This window comes from Emericellopsis cladophorae, assembly GCF_022114955.1.
Source record: "Emericellopsis cladophorae strain MUM 19.33 chromosome Unknown NODE_27_length_275652_cov_118_915141, whole genome shotgun sequence".
Taxonomy (NCBI): domain Eukaryota; kingdom Fungi; phylum Ascomycota; class Sordariomycetes; order Hypocreales; family Bionectriaceae; genus Emericellopsis; species Emericellopsis cladophorae.
This window is the reverse complement of record NW_026250952.1, coordinates 95,927-109,338: the sequence shown is the minus strand read 5'-3', so window position 1 is coordinate 109,338 and position 13,412 is coordinate 95,927. Positions and strand designations below refer to the sequence as shown.

The window sequence follows — 13,412 nt, the reverse complement described above, 5'->3', positions numbered from 1 at the left end:
AAGGTGCGTAAGATGGGTCGAGACGAATGTCAAAATGCTGAGCCACACCCTGATGGTTCACACGCAGCTTGGTGAAGCTCACCTCTTCTTATCTGGCAAAGTGAAGTCAGGATGAAAGTTGCCGCGAACGAGGTTAAACTTTAGCCCATACACATTACCAACTACCGCGAACGACAGGAACACCGCCAGCTAGTCATAGTAGGTATACGGACACTCGTATCGTAGAAAAACTTCTACCTTGTGGGCAAGCAAGAACATTGCAAACGCCCATATCGAATCCCAACAACTATGTGTGTTGTGGGTGACGGACTGGTGGACACATAATATTATGAGTACACGATTAAAAAGAAATCATCCACCTTTAGTAAAATACATCGCTCCCAACGCCTTTCAAACCATGGATGCCCTCTTGATCCATACAATGCCTGGTATCTTTCGCCCCGTGTCCATGCATGCCCCTCTCCCAGGTTCGTAACGCCATCGACATTGCCATAGTGCAGTTACAGCTTTGCTGCCAGGCAACGCAAGTTTGCCATCATTCGTTCCATGAATTCCATAGATTCACTCCCCGGGACGTCAGCAAACTGTTGCGTCTCTCCATTGTGAAATTCGGACTGCGATCCCGTTGACGCGGTCGATGCACGAACCGCTGCTTGATGAGGTGTCATGCTCGGGAATTTGGGGAACGGCACTGGCGTGGTGGAGATTCTATTCCCACCAGCAGCAGGTGATTGAGAGGGCGCGGTCGTCTGCGTTGGGGGAATGGCCGCTATCGACTGAGCAGACGTTGCCGACGTTGCCGACGTGGGCGACCCAGGCTGAGATGAGCTTATGGCAGCCAGGAATTTCGCAGGCAGTGGCACGTGCGATTGCTTGGGCGCCGTTCCGTGCGTAGTCGTCCGAGTTGCAAGCGTCGGCGTCGGTGCCTCCACGGGTGTTGTTGAGCCAGATCCCCATTGCGACTTGTGTTTTGTAGGCGCTAAGGGCTTGGCAGCGGCAGCGGGCGCCGCCGACGGTTCTGACTTGGATTCAGGCACAATAACAGCCTGGCGGTGCGGCACCTCAGTGTCGGCCATCAGAGGCATGGGCGGCGGAGACGCGATATTGGGCGTGGGGGGCGGCAGCTTCTTCGTATACGAGGGCTTCCTCGCCACTTTGGCTGCCACAGGTCGTTTCGAAGTTGTTACGCCGGCAGGAGGTTGTGAAGGACCAGCTACATTCGTCGGCTGTGTAGGCCTGGCTGCCATAGTCGGCGGCGATGCAGATGTCATGCTGGAGCGTCTCAATAGCTCCTGAGGATTAGCCATGAGATGGGCTCTCAGGTCACCCTCGAAACCGTTCGTAAATCCGCCCCAGGGTGCATATGGAGTACGGTACTTAGACAAGTCCCTAGCACGTTAGTTGACGATCAGACGTGTGCACGATCAGCGTACCTGTTGTAGTGAGTCTGGAAGAATGGCCACTTTTCATATGTCATGGGATGCAAAGACCACTGTCTCTTCCTTTGGGAAGACTGCGGTCTCTGCTGGATTGGTTTAGCGGCAACAGGAGGGGATGTCGGAGTGGCGGCAGGGGCCTGCGCTGTTTTGGGCACAGCGGACGTGGATGAAGGTGTCGACATGGTCCTTTGCGGCGGTAGTGCCGCGGGACTATGTGATGGAGCCGGTGGTGAAAAGGCGGCTGGTTGGTGTGCAGCAGGAGACCCTGACATTGAAGGCGGCGAGACCGAGCTTGTTGGGCGCGGCACAGAGCTCTGTGAGTAGTCTTGAGGAGGATGCTGGGGGTATTGCGGCGTCTGCTGGTAGCTGTTCTGTTGCGACGGCTGCCCCCAAGATGGCGATGAGTGTTGTTGGGCGGCAGGTGCTTGATACGGCTGCTTGGGATTATGATAGTTCATGGGTGTCCTGTGCGGCTTGACCTCGAGCTGCTGCTGGGAATACGCAGGTGTTTGAGTGTAAGCCTGATTCCCCTGCTGTCCCGACTGAGAACCCGGTGGCAAGTAATAGTTGTACGAGTTGTTGATCGGACGAGAAGCATGGGGCTGAGTGCTGGGCGCGAACTGCTGCGCAGTGTAAGTAGGAGCTTGCGGCGCTGGATAGCCGTACGACATTTGCGTTTTAGGCTTGTATTGGTAAGGCTTTGGCTCCTTCTTCGCTGCAGCTTGTGGTGTGTTGTGTGTCGTTGACATGCCTGGCGCGTAGATGAAGCCCGGGTTGGTATTGTATGATTGCCTCCGCACGGTTGGATTTGGCACTGCCTTGACAGGCTTGGGCGGCTTAGGCAGAGTGTCCAAGAAGTTGGCCTTGGCGTTGTGGCACTGTCTCCTAGGATCCTCAGTGTACTGCGCTTTGGTATCCGTCGAGCCTTTGCCGATAAAGTACCAGAGCTGGTTGTCCTTGGAGAGGTCAACCTTGACCTGCTCGGGATTGCGATCAAGCACGTGGTGATTGAACTCGGCCCAGGCATAACCTGGTGCGAAAACGTCATCCTTCCTTGGCCTCTCGTCCTCGGAGCGTTTGGCGTTCAGCTTATCCTTGGCCTTTTGCGACGGTGGCAAGGGGAGGGCGTTGGGTGAGGCCTTGGGCAAGTGGTAGTCAGCTGGATCGGCGACTGCGAGCCACTTCCATTCGATTTCAAGACGGTCGCCGGAGGGCAAAATGTCCACGAGAAGCATCTGTTCATCAGCACGGTTCTCCACAACGATGCCAGCAAACACCTCGCCCCGGAAGTATTGGAGCTGGCAGACGTCGCCCTTATTGAGCTTCGCTGCATGCTCCCGAATACGTTCATCGTTCTCAAGTGCCTCGCCATCGCGCTTCTTGTCGCGCTTCGTGCGATGGAAACGGCAGCTGAATTCGAATGCCTGCTCCTTGTACTCGACGCCATCGTCGCCGAACACTGGAACATCCTCTTCCTCGATGAAGACACCGGCCGCGGCAGCACATGTCGGGTGATACGCTCTCGCACATTTCTTCTGTGAGCATTGAAAGCACGCGCCTCTCTTGGAGCGACAATACAGACACTTGAGCTCAGTCCTGTCCTTGTGGATGCCACTCACGTTAGACACAATCTCATGGTCGTCCACTGTGTCAATGTACGTCTCAGGCAGATACAGCGCACAGACGCGATGCGCTTTGCGACCGTCGTCAGTCGGTAAGAGTTCCATGGCAGAGATGTCATTCGGACACAAACAGCAAGGAGGCTCAGCCTGCCTCTTCAGCCGCAGTTTGATCTTCTTGACCTTCGGCTCACCAGCCTTCTCACCGGCCTGTCGCTTTCGCTTCCTGGTCGCGACCTTGATCTTAACTTGGCCGTGCGGCGAGTGAATCCCTGTATCGTCTTCCTCTTCGTCCTCTTCGTCGTCCTCGTCTTCGTCGGTCTCTTCGTAGTCTGTCTCTTCGCCACGAAGCTTGCGCTCAATCTCGTAAACATTGATCCAGACACTGTCTTGTGCTTGCGCGCATTCACATCGCTTCGCAATCTTGCCCATCTCCAGCCAAGGTTCAAGCGCAAAGTTGACAGCCTCGGCGCAGTTATATCCTAGATTGTATCCCGAGTGGTATCCGTAGGGGAAAGTGACCACGAATTCTCCTGGATACGATACAACTTTGTTGACCTTGATGTTGTAGTTTTGGAGCAAGTGTTGAGGCGAGATGAGGAAGCCCTTGTGGCGCAAGAACTGGTTGCAGGCCTTCGCATCGGCGGGCCAAATGCTCTTCATGGCATTCTCAAAGCGGCGAGCGTCCGCCTGGGAAATGCTGTACCATTGCTTTGGCGCACCAAAGTGTACGTAATTGATGCTGTACAGATCCACGTCCTCCAAATGCCACGCGAACGTCGCCTTCCACATGCCGAAGTAAAGATACGCTGTGTTGACACCAGGAATCTTCGTGCCTAGGACATCCAGCAAGTTGGGCAATTTGTTGAGGTTCCATGCTTCCGTGCGGTCGTCAAAGAGGGTGCCCATCATGTCGGCACCATACAGAGGAGGCGCGTATGTCAAGGTTTTCCAATATGCTCGCTCCAGTTCTTCGCAGCGCTCGGGCGTGTAATCGGAAATGTCCATCTTGTAGTCAAAGTCCTTAAACGCTGCCTCATCAATCATGGCCGACCCTTCGCGCTTCTGGTATTTGCGACGAGCTGACACGGATTGCGTCTTGGCCTTTCCTCCCCGCGTTGCAAATCCCATTTCTGGCTGGTCATGTTCGATCGTCTCCATAGATTCGTCCTCTTCAGCTTTGGGAGATACCGGCGTCATAGGTCGATCCTCTTGAGCCCTGGCGCTTCTCCCACCCCTGCCTCCTGCTCTGCCGCCTCGCTTCGGTTTTCGACCGCGCTTTTTGGGTCGGGGCGGCTCTTGCGGTTTCGGCACAGGAGCAGCGGCTGCTGACCTTCGGGGCTTCGGCTTGTCGGCGTTGGCTCGTCGCTCGCCACGGCGGGCTGGCGGCTGGTGTTCGCTCTGTTCGCATAGCTTCTTCCATCCGGGTACATTATACGAACGGCCGTGAAGTATGTTGACTTGGCGATATGTGCCGTTGGAGCCCATGATGTCTTGCTTGATGGGTTCGCGAACTCGAAGCGTCTTGACCATTTCGTCGAGGGGTGGTTGTTCGTCGAGCCATTCCTTGGGCGGGACGATTTTTATGATACCAGACTTCATACCGTAGCTATTCACCTTGGCCATGAACTTGTCAAAGTCTTTGAACTGGTGCATCGTCGGCTTGAAGATGGCAACGTTGCCCGACCAGTCGGCCGGCAAGACCTCGCCAATGTCGTCTTCCACGGGCGCATCGCTTTCGGCTGGAGGCTCGTGAACGGGAGGAAACTCGGTCGTCGAGAATTGCGGTGCTTGACTCGGCGCAGTCAGTGGCGGCCCAGGGAGGACGGGCTCCTCGTCTAAGTCGCTGAGTTCCGAGTCGCTGCCCTCCGATTTGGCCGCATTGTTGCTATCAGGCGGCGAGTGCAAAAAGGCCGGCGAGGCGCCCTGCTCTGCTTTTCCTGCGCTTTGAGCGGCGGCGGCAGCAGCAGACAGAACGCCGAGGGCTTCGGTCGACATGGCGGGATCGGTTTCGTCGCTACATGCGACCGACGGGAGGGGTGGGTGCGTGCCAGATGGCAGCAGCGTCGATAATTGTCGGTGTTGCTACTTTGGATCGCGGTGTGGTGCTTCAACTGGATAGAAAAATCAATCGGTCGACAATGAAATTAGCACCGTGACTGCGGATCGCTCGACTTGGTCGTGGAGTTTGGGGGAGCCAGCAGGTTGAGTGAGAGATCAGACTGCAGCGAGCGGGAGTCACCTCCATCAGTCAGTCAGTGCATGCTGGGAATGTGCAGGTGCAGGCAGCGAGGGCGCCTTACCTCGGCTCCGCTTGATGTGATTGGTCGCTGAAGGGGGCTACCCCTTTGGGCAAGCGTAATGGAGCAAAAGCTTGCGCAGGGGAAAGACAGCGTGACGGTCATGATCGATGACGACCGCTCGCCGAAGCAGGGCTGATGCTGAGATATTCTCTGCAGTTCACGCATAAGTCGTAATCTACGTACTTGCCCACAGAAGGCACTCTTATCCACGCAATCGTTTTCGTGCGCCGTTGCCCCAAAATCATTGCGGGGGCAAGTGCAGATATTTCAGGGTCACAGATAAAATGCTCGTAGCTAAAAGTATGCCTCAGGCTGCAGGCCGGCCTCTGCTGCTTGCGGCTGATGATTGATAAGATCTGATAACGCCCCCTGGAGGATCTCCAAGCGCAAAGCCCCTGCTTTCAAGTTCTCAAGAAAATGGACCGGGTAAACTTGAGACTGGTAGATAAGCTTGAGCAAAAACTGCACTCGGCCTATGTACATTTGATAACGCTTCTTTGGATCGCTCAGGCTCGAATGAACCAGGCAATGCCCAGACAGACCTTATTCTAACCAAATGTCTCGCACCTCTCGTCCTGGAAAAAAGACTATCTCGCTTGCCCTTGGCGTCTGGAAGGACGCTGCGGCCGGCCATCGTACCACTCATCCTCATCCGACATGTCTCCACCTGCATGTCGAGACTGCGTCCTCAGTTTGAAGCGCCCAATCTGCTCGCGCTCCCCTTCGGCGTCTTTGTGTTTCGATGTTCGTGTCACACCCGCTCTGAGGTCTTCCGTGGGACGAGGAATGCCTCCAAAGACCGAGAAACCTCGCCCGGCTTTAGCAGTTCGAACCTTGGTGGTCCATCGCAACGACAGCTGCAGTTCACCACCATCCGGTTGGGACGCAACATCGCAGACGCTCAGGCTCTTCATTGTCGTCCCGAAAAGGGGCATTGGTCTCTTCTGGACATCTGGGCGCTGTTTGCTCTCGATTTGCTGCGCCGTCAACCTTGGACGCCCAGTCTGGTGATAATCAGAAGCGCCAAAAGTGAAGACATGTCCATCCTTGTCGATGGCGATGGTATGGTAGGTTCCGGTTGCAATGTGGACAATGTCGTGCAGGCCTGGAACCGGACCAGGCTTCGTGACGACGATTCCATTGTTTGTTTCTGCAACATTATGTGGTCCAAGGTCTGCTGGCGGTATTCCCAGAGCGTAGTCGTCGTATGAGCCCCATGCCCTAAGCTCACCTCCGACATTACCCTTCGTCGGCTTCAACAGTGCCATAGTGTGAAGCTCGCCCGCGGCCATTCTTTCTACCTCTCGGGGCTCGTCTAGCTTTCTCGCGCTTGGGAAAATTTGTCCTTGGCTACCCACACTGAATGCCTTCCGCTCTTTCTCAGTAACGGCCAGCTGACCGTGATCATTGCTGCCAAAGCCATAGACTCGGCCAGATTTGTCGACCAAGTAGCTGTGACGCGCACCACACGCAGCCCAGTATATGGGAGTGCGACCAGACTTGTCACCGTCGACAGCAATGACTGTCGGTTTCAGCCATTCACTCGCTCCTTGGCGGATAAATTCCTCCACTTCAGCATCTGCAAGGTATCCTGCAGTGTCTTTCGAGTTGACCAAATCGCCCTTCAAATATTCCTCGTCAAGGAAGCGTATGTCTCTGTGAGAGCGAGTGTGCCCTCGGTGATCACGTACAGAGGCGTCCTGGTCCACGTTGCCAGGCATGTCACGGTTGCCCTTTTTCTGATCAACGCCTCGCCCCAATTGTCCGCAGGAGTTCACTCCCCACGAATAGACTCTGTTGTCCATGCCCACAGCGAGCACGTGCTGAGCACCGGCAGCAATAGAAAAGATATTTTTCAGCTCCCCGATCCGCTTTGGCTTGTAGGCGATCTCGCCAGGCTCGGTGAGTCCGACTGGAAATTTCCTAAGCCTGTCCCTTGGATAGCCCAGCGCTTGGAATGAAGCCTCGTCACGACAGCTGAGGTATCGTTCGTAACAAAATGTACCCCACCCATACACATGACCCTTGTCTGTGAAAGCAAACGATGCATTGTTCGTCGCCGCGACAGCCGTCCAGGTCAGATCTCCTAGGTGCGCGAAATCGACCTCCTTGGGCTCACAAGTCTCCAAGGCCATCTTGTTAACACCGTTCGTCAGCTGTGGGGTCGCCATGGCGGCTCTAAATGGCCATCCCAGAGCACCAAACTCGGGATTGCCCCAGGTCATAATCTTATTGTCCTTCGTCAGAGCAATGCAATGATCCGATCCACAGTCGAAATCAACGACGTCCTTTGGCAGTTCTTCGTTGAGCTTTGGCTCGGGGAGCTGTGTCGGATTCAAGGTCCGGGTTCTCCCTCTACGACCGAGGCCGAGCTGGCCAAGCTGACCGTCGCCACAAACGAAGAGGGACCATGGCTCGTTGATTATTTCCCTATCTTCAGCGAGCTTCACCCTTTCCGGAGATCCATGCTGGGCTTCCGACGGCGATTGTGGAGAGGACCGTGGATTTGCCGTGTTCGCAGCGTTCACTTGGCTTTTGTAAGGCTGCGGTCCTTTGCCGAAGTGCTTTCTTTTCTGGCGCTTTCTAGGTCGAACGGCGTCAGTTGAACCGTTGTGGTCGAGATGCTCAGGAGACATTGCCCTTTTCGGCAAGCCTCGAAGCTGTAAATTGTCTTTTCGAGATACGACCTGGATTCTGTTGGAGACAGGCGTTGAGACCGGAGGGCCTACATCGCCAAGCACCGTTGCATTTCGAGTCCGTCCGTCCTCAACGGAAAGGATCTGAACTGCTGTAGAAACGACTGATTGAGGCACATCGTTGGCCTCCTCTCTAGGGCTTGGTGGCGCCCCAGCATCAGGCATGCTTGTTGCCATTGGCATCGGGTATTCGTCAAGCAATGTCGCTATGCCACTCGGATATGGTGACTTTTGGTCTTGAGATGTAGTAGTAGCTCCTCCAGTCTTTCCTTTGCCGCGGCGCCTTGCCGTTGGTTGGCTAGGGGTGCCATTGGAGTCCTCGTCGTCTTCCATTCGGGAACTCTTTGGGTTGTGAGGGTTTGCGACAGGGTATATTTTCATCCGCGCCATGTTCCATCGAGTGTCCCGTAAGGGATTACCTTCTACTTGGGTTGCAGTGTAGATACCAGTTTTTTGAGCAAGACTTTTCGCAAGGATCGAGATATATCTTTAGACATCGAAAACCGGCGCAAAATGAAAAGGTCCAAGCTGTGAGTCGATTGACAGTCTTTCTTGCGAGGCACGTTTGCCACTCAGCGCGAGTATAGCCATCTTCATGGCAATGTAGGTGAGCTGATGCGATTGCCCACGATGAGAAGATGGGTTTGCGAGCTTGAGCGATTGGGCTGTCCCGTTTGTGGCAGCGCCAAGCTAATCCGAGTGGCGTTGAAACAGCGGCTTTTGCTAGCAAGCGTCGAATTGCACGTTGGAGTAAGAAAAACTGAACATTATTTGAGCTTGAATGTAATTACAACGGGCGCAGATATGATTGCGCTCAACACCTGGGCTCGTCCAGAATTGAACGTGAAATACCAAACCCTGCATAGGTGAGCTGCAACGTGTGAATCACTGTGTGTGTCCCTTTTACGCACTGACCAACCGCGTCCTCCCCTGACTCGACCTGAGCATCAAATTGCATCCTGAAGCCTCCTTGCGCCGTTGATCCTATCCATGACCAACTCTGCACGCCATTGTCGTGTCCCGTATCACGCCGTGGAAGACAACAGCTAGCACACGGCAGGCCTTCCGGTCATTGCTCCTCCAGGCAGCTTGCTCGCGGTCGTCAACGGCGTCTAGTCGCCTGCACCTGGCGTGCCTGAGGATTGCACTCTCGCAAAAGGACTTTTGAAGTCCCAACGCGCGCCATGAGTGGCTTCCTGATGCGGCAATACGGCCTGAGGCCCCTCCAGTCACTGTGGAGCTCCGCTGCGCAGGACGGCGCCGCACTTCTGACCCAAGGCAGAGCGAGCATGGCTTATGTACATTCTTTTACCACTATTTCACGGTCTCAGCCCTCTTTTGGAAACTCTACCGACCTCTCACAGTCAAGGCAATCTGCTCGAAGGCCCTCTCATAGCCCCAGTATCTCCAGGTATGTTAGCCAGTCATCACCACCTTACCTCCACTTGACATGTGGCGGTGCCTCCAGTGGTCACGGATGTGGCGGCAGCTGCCCCGCGATGGGGAGCTCCTGCAGGGCAAGATCATAAGACCCCCGCCAAACGCCGTCTCGTCCCCTCTTCGATCCTATTCTATATCCTCCTCTCCTTCACCTGGACCAATTGAACTTGGACCAACGTGATTGACACCTTTGTTCAGTCTTCTTCCCTCCCGACGCTGCTCGGCACACGCACGTGCTCGCAGACCCGAAAAGATGACGGACCGCGATGTGCTCCCCGGGCACATCAAGCCCTCCCACTACATTGTCTCGCTGAAGGACCTCGACTTCAAGAAATGGACATACAAGGGCACCGTCACCATCGACGCCGAGATCACCGCCCCTACCAAAGACATTATCCTCAACACCCTTGAGATCAAGCTCCTCGATGCCAAGGTCTCAACTGATCAGAAGAACTACGAGACCAAGAAGTTTTCCTACGACGAAAAGGCCCAGCGTGCCACCATCTCTTTTGACGATGAGCTGCCTGTCTCCAAGAAGTCTCGCGTTGTGCTCGACTTTGAGGGTATCATGAACAACGAGATGGCCGGCTTCTACCGTTCCAAGTACAAGCCAACCGTTGAGCCTTCCAAGTCTGTTCCTCGCGACGATGAGTGGCACTACATGCTCAGCACCCAGTTTGAGTCCTGTGATGCGCGCCGCGCATTCCCCTGCTTCGACGAGCCCAACCTCAAGGCGACTTTCGACTTTGAGATTGAGGTCCCCACGGATCAGGTCGCGCTGAGCAACATGCCCGTCAAGTCCACCACCCCCACCAAGGACGGCTGGAACATGGTGTCTTTCGAGACCTCCCCGATCATGAGCACATACCTGCTTGCCTGGGCTGTCGGCGACTTTGAGTATGTCGAAAAGTACACTGACCGCAAGTACAACGGAAACCCCATCCCTGTCCGCGTTTACACCACGCGCGGGCTGAAGGAGCAAGGCCGCTGGGCTCTCGAGCACGCCCCCAAGATCATTGACTACTTCTCTGAAATCTTCGACATTGACTATCCTCTGCCCAAGTCGGACCTCCTGGCGGTCCACGAGTTCACTCATGGTGCCATGGAGAATTGGGGTCTCGTAACCTACCGCACCACACAGGTACTCTACGACGAGAAGACTTCTGACCCTCGCTTCAAGAACTCGGTTGCCTACGTTGTGGCCCACGAGCTTGCTCATCAGTGGTTTGGTAACCTCGTCACGATGGACTGGTGGGATGAGCTGTGGCTGAACGAAGGCTTTGCTACCTGGGTCGGCTGGCTCGCTGTTGACCACCTGCACCCTGACTGGCAGGTCTGGTCTCAGTTCGTCAACGAGGGTATGGAGGCCGCTTTCCGCCTGGATGGTATTCGCTCTAGCCACCCTATTCACGTTCCTGTTCGTGATGCTCTCGACGTCAACCAGATCTTTGATTCGATCAGCTACCTTAAGGGCTGCTCCGCTATTCGCATGTTGGCCAATCATCTTGGTGTCGAGATCTTCCTCAAGGGCGTTTCCAACTATCTCAAGGCCAATGCCTACAGCAACGCCAAGACCAAGGCTCTGTGGGATGCATTGAGCGAGGCTTCCGGCAAGAATGTCGACGAGATCATGCATCCCTGGATCTCCAAAATCGGACATCCCGTAGTCACGATTGCTGAAGAGCCTGGTCAAATCTCCATCAAGCAGTCTCGTTTCCTATCCAGTGGCGACGTCAAGCCTGAGGAGGACACAACAACCTGGTGGATCCCTCTTGGTCTTGAGGGCAAGAAGGGAGAGGCCGGTATTGCCGCCCTGTCTCTCGAGAAGAAGGAGGATACCATCCGCGGTATCGACGATGATTTCTACAAGCTCAACAGCGGTGCCACGGGCTTCTACCGTGTCAACTACCCGCCAGCGCGTCTGGCCAAGCTGAGCCAGCAACTCGACAGGCTGAGCACCGAGGACAAGATTGCCATCATCGGGTCGACCGCCGACCTTGCCTTTTCCGGCAACGGTACTACAGCCGCCCTTTTGACCTTCCTTCGCGGTTTCAACAAGGAGACGCACTCTCTGGTTTGGAGCCAGATCCTCGACACCATCGGCTCCATCAAGTCTGTATTTGGCGAGGATGAGCAGCTTAAGAAGGGTCTCGACAACTTTGCCCTCAAGCTCGTTGACCAGAAGGTCAAGGAGATTGGATGGGACTTCCCCGAGGGCGAGGACTATCTGGTCGGAATCCTGCGCAAGTCTCTGATTGGCACCGCCGTCGCTTCCGGTCACCCCGAGATCACCGAGGAGGCTCTCCGGCGCTTCGATGCCTGGGCAGAGAACCAGGAGGCCAACCCGATTCAGCCCTCGCTCCGTGCCTCTGTCTGGCGTGCCGGTGTGCAAAAGGACCCCGCCCGCGCCGTTGACATTCTAAAGAGGGAGTGGTTCAACACCAAGTCCATTGACGGCAAGCTCTTCTGCTTGAGCGTCCTGGGCCTCACCAAAGATGCCGACGTCCTGCAAAAGTCCATCATCCCCTTCAACTTCAACACCTCACCCCCCTCGGATGCTGTTCCCAGCGCCGACATGCACGTTCTCGCCGGGTCGCTCTCCAACAATGTGATTGCCCGCCCCATGCAGTGGGAGTACACCAAGAAGAACTGGGATGCCATTGTCACCAAGATTGGCAACCCGATTGTCGTGGACCGCTTCGTGAACGTCAGCTTGAGCCGCTTCACCAGTGAGGCAGCTGTCGCCGACATTGACTCCTTCTTCGCGGACAAGGACACGAGCAGCTTCAACAGGACGTTGAGCACGGTCAAGGACAAGATCCGCGGTCGTGCTGCGTACAAGCAGCGTGACGCCGCTAACCTCAAGGAGTGGCTCGGCAGCAACGGCTACATGTGACTGAATGGCAGCAAACTGTAGCGTATGTAAAAAATTAATAATGAAGAGTAATCGTGCTTCAAACACGGTTTTCGCCAGTCAGTGACAGAACTCCACTCCACATGTAGGACGTACTCGTGTGCCATCCCCGCTCCTCTCACGTTGTAGTTTTGAAACTGCCCATCTTCCCACCTCCTGTCCTCCTCTGTTCGTCAAGAATCAAGATGGAGCCTCAACTCGCGTCCAAAGACGACGTGCCGTCCATCCTCGCCATTTTCCGCACGTGTTTTAGTGATGAATACTTCCACTCCGTGTTCCCGCCCACGGCCACGGGCGACGCCTATCTAACCCAAGCGTTCACCCGCTTTATCGATCCATCCCAGCCTGGGCAGATCCACGTCCTGAAAAATGAAAGCGGTTCGTCTACCATAACGTTGCTTCACTCTCCTTCTCCCGCTGATAGAAAAAAACCACAAGGCCTCAAGTCGATGCTCCTCTGGTTCACAGAGACCGGGCCCGAGAAGACGCAGGGCTGGCGCGGACGCGGATGGCCCTCTCCGTATGAAGGGATGAGTTTGGACAAGATACAAGAGTTCTACGGGGCGATGGACGCGCAGCATGACGCCGCCATGGGTGGGAGGAAACATGTTTGTGAGTGACGCTCGCCGCGCACACGTTGCTGCTATTGACGCGGGTGTAGATATTGAGTTGATCATGACCCATCCGTCTGCTCGTGGGCAGGGCCATGCTAGCAAGTTGGTGAGACATGTGGCTTCTCTAGCTGACGGGAGGGATTTATATCTGGACGCCCAGGGTCATGCTATCGGTCTGTACGAAAGGCTGGGGTTCAAAGTTGTCGAGGGCATCAAGATGAGTGAGCTCATGACACCCATGATGCGGTCGGCATCTTCTTGACCGGTCACGCCATGAGTGACTGTGGTAGTGTAAAATGACAATTCAATTTCGCTGGTGTGTGTGTGTCCGCGTTCAGTACGCTAATCCCAGAAACCAGCCCCATGTAAAAACAAACGACGCCGACT

At 55.3% G+C, this 13,412-nt stretch overlaps 5 protein-coding genes across 5 annotated transcripts; 2 read left to right on the top strand and 3 right to left on the bottom strand.

Moving 5' to 3' along the window:
- Window positions 1–708: 708 nt before the first annotated feature.
- On the bottom strand, window positions 709–957 carry J7T54_007335 (uncharacterized protein; the record flags this gene model as incomplete). Its single annotated transcript, XM_051507025.1, has 1 exon — window positions 709–957. One exon carries the CDS (start codon window positions 955–957, stop codon window positions 709–711), a length of 249 nt encoding a protein of 82 aa, XP_051361712.1.
- Window positions 958–1,062: 105 nt separating this feature from the next.
- Window positions 1,063–5,056, bottom strand: J7T54_007334 (DNA damage-responsive transcriptional repressor-like protein; the record flags this gene model as incomplete). Its single annotated transcript, XM_051507024.1, has 3 exons — window positions 1,063–1,292; window positions 1,434–1,447; window positions 1,515–5,056. 3 exons carry the CDS (start codon window positions 5,054–5,056, stop codon window positions 1,063–1,065), a joined length of 3,786 nt encoding a protein of 1,261 aa, XP_051361711.1.
- Window positions 5,057–5,948: 892 nt separating this feature from the next.
- Window positions 5,949–7,997, bottom strand: J7T54_007333 (Ran exchange factor Prp20/Pim1; the record flags this gene model as incomplete). The annotated part of the gene is made up of 1 exon (XM_051507023.1): window positions 5,949–7,997. The coding sequence occupies one exon, from the start codon at window positions 7,995–7,997 to the stop codon at window positions 5,949–5,951; it is 2,049 nt and encodes a 682-aa protein (XP_051361710.1).
- A 1,753-nt stretch (window positions 7,998–9,750) lies between these two features.
- J7T54_007332 (Aminopeptidase-like protein) lies at window positions 9,751–12,393 on the top strand (the record flags this gene model as incomplete). Its single annotated transcript, XM_051507022.1, has 1 exon — window positions 9,751–12,393. The coding sequence occupies one exon, from the start codon at window positions 9,751–9,753 to the stop codon at window positions 12,391–12,393; it is 2,643 nt and encodes an 880-aa protein (XP_051361709.1).
- Window positions 12,394–12,596: 203 nt separating this feature from the next.
- On the top strand, window positions 12,597–13,287 carry J7T54_007331 (uncharacterized protein; the record flags this gene model as incomplete). The annotated part of the gene is made up of 3 exons (XM_051507020.1): window positions 12,597–12,789; window positions 12,850–13,023; window positions 13,073–13,287. 3 exons carry the CDS (start codon window positions 12,597–12,599, stop codon window positions 13,285–13,287), a joined length of 582 nt encoding a protein of 193 aa, XP_051361708.1.
- Window positions 13,288–13,412: the final 125 nt, after the last annotated feature.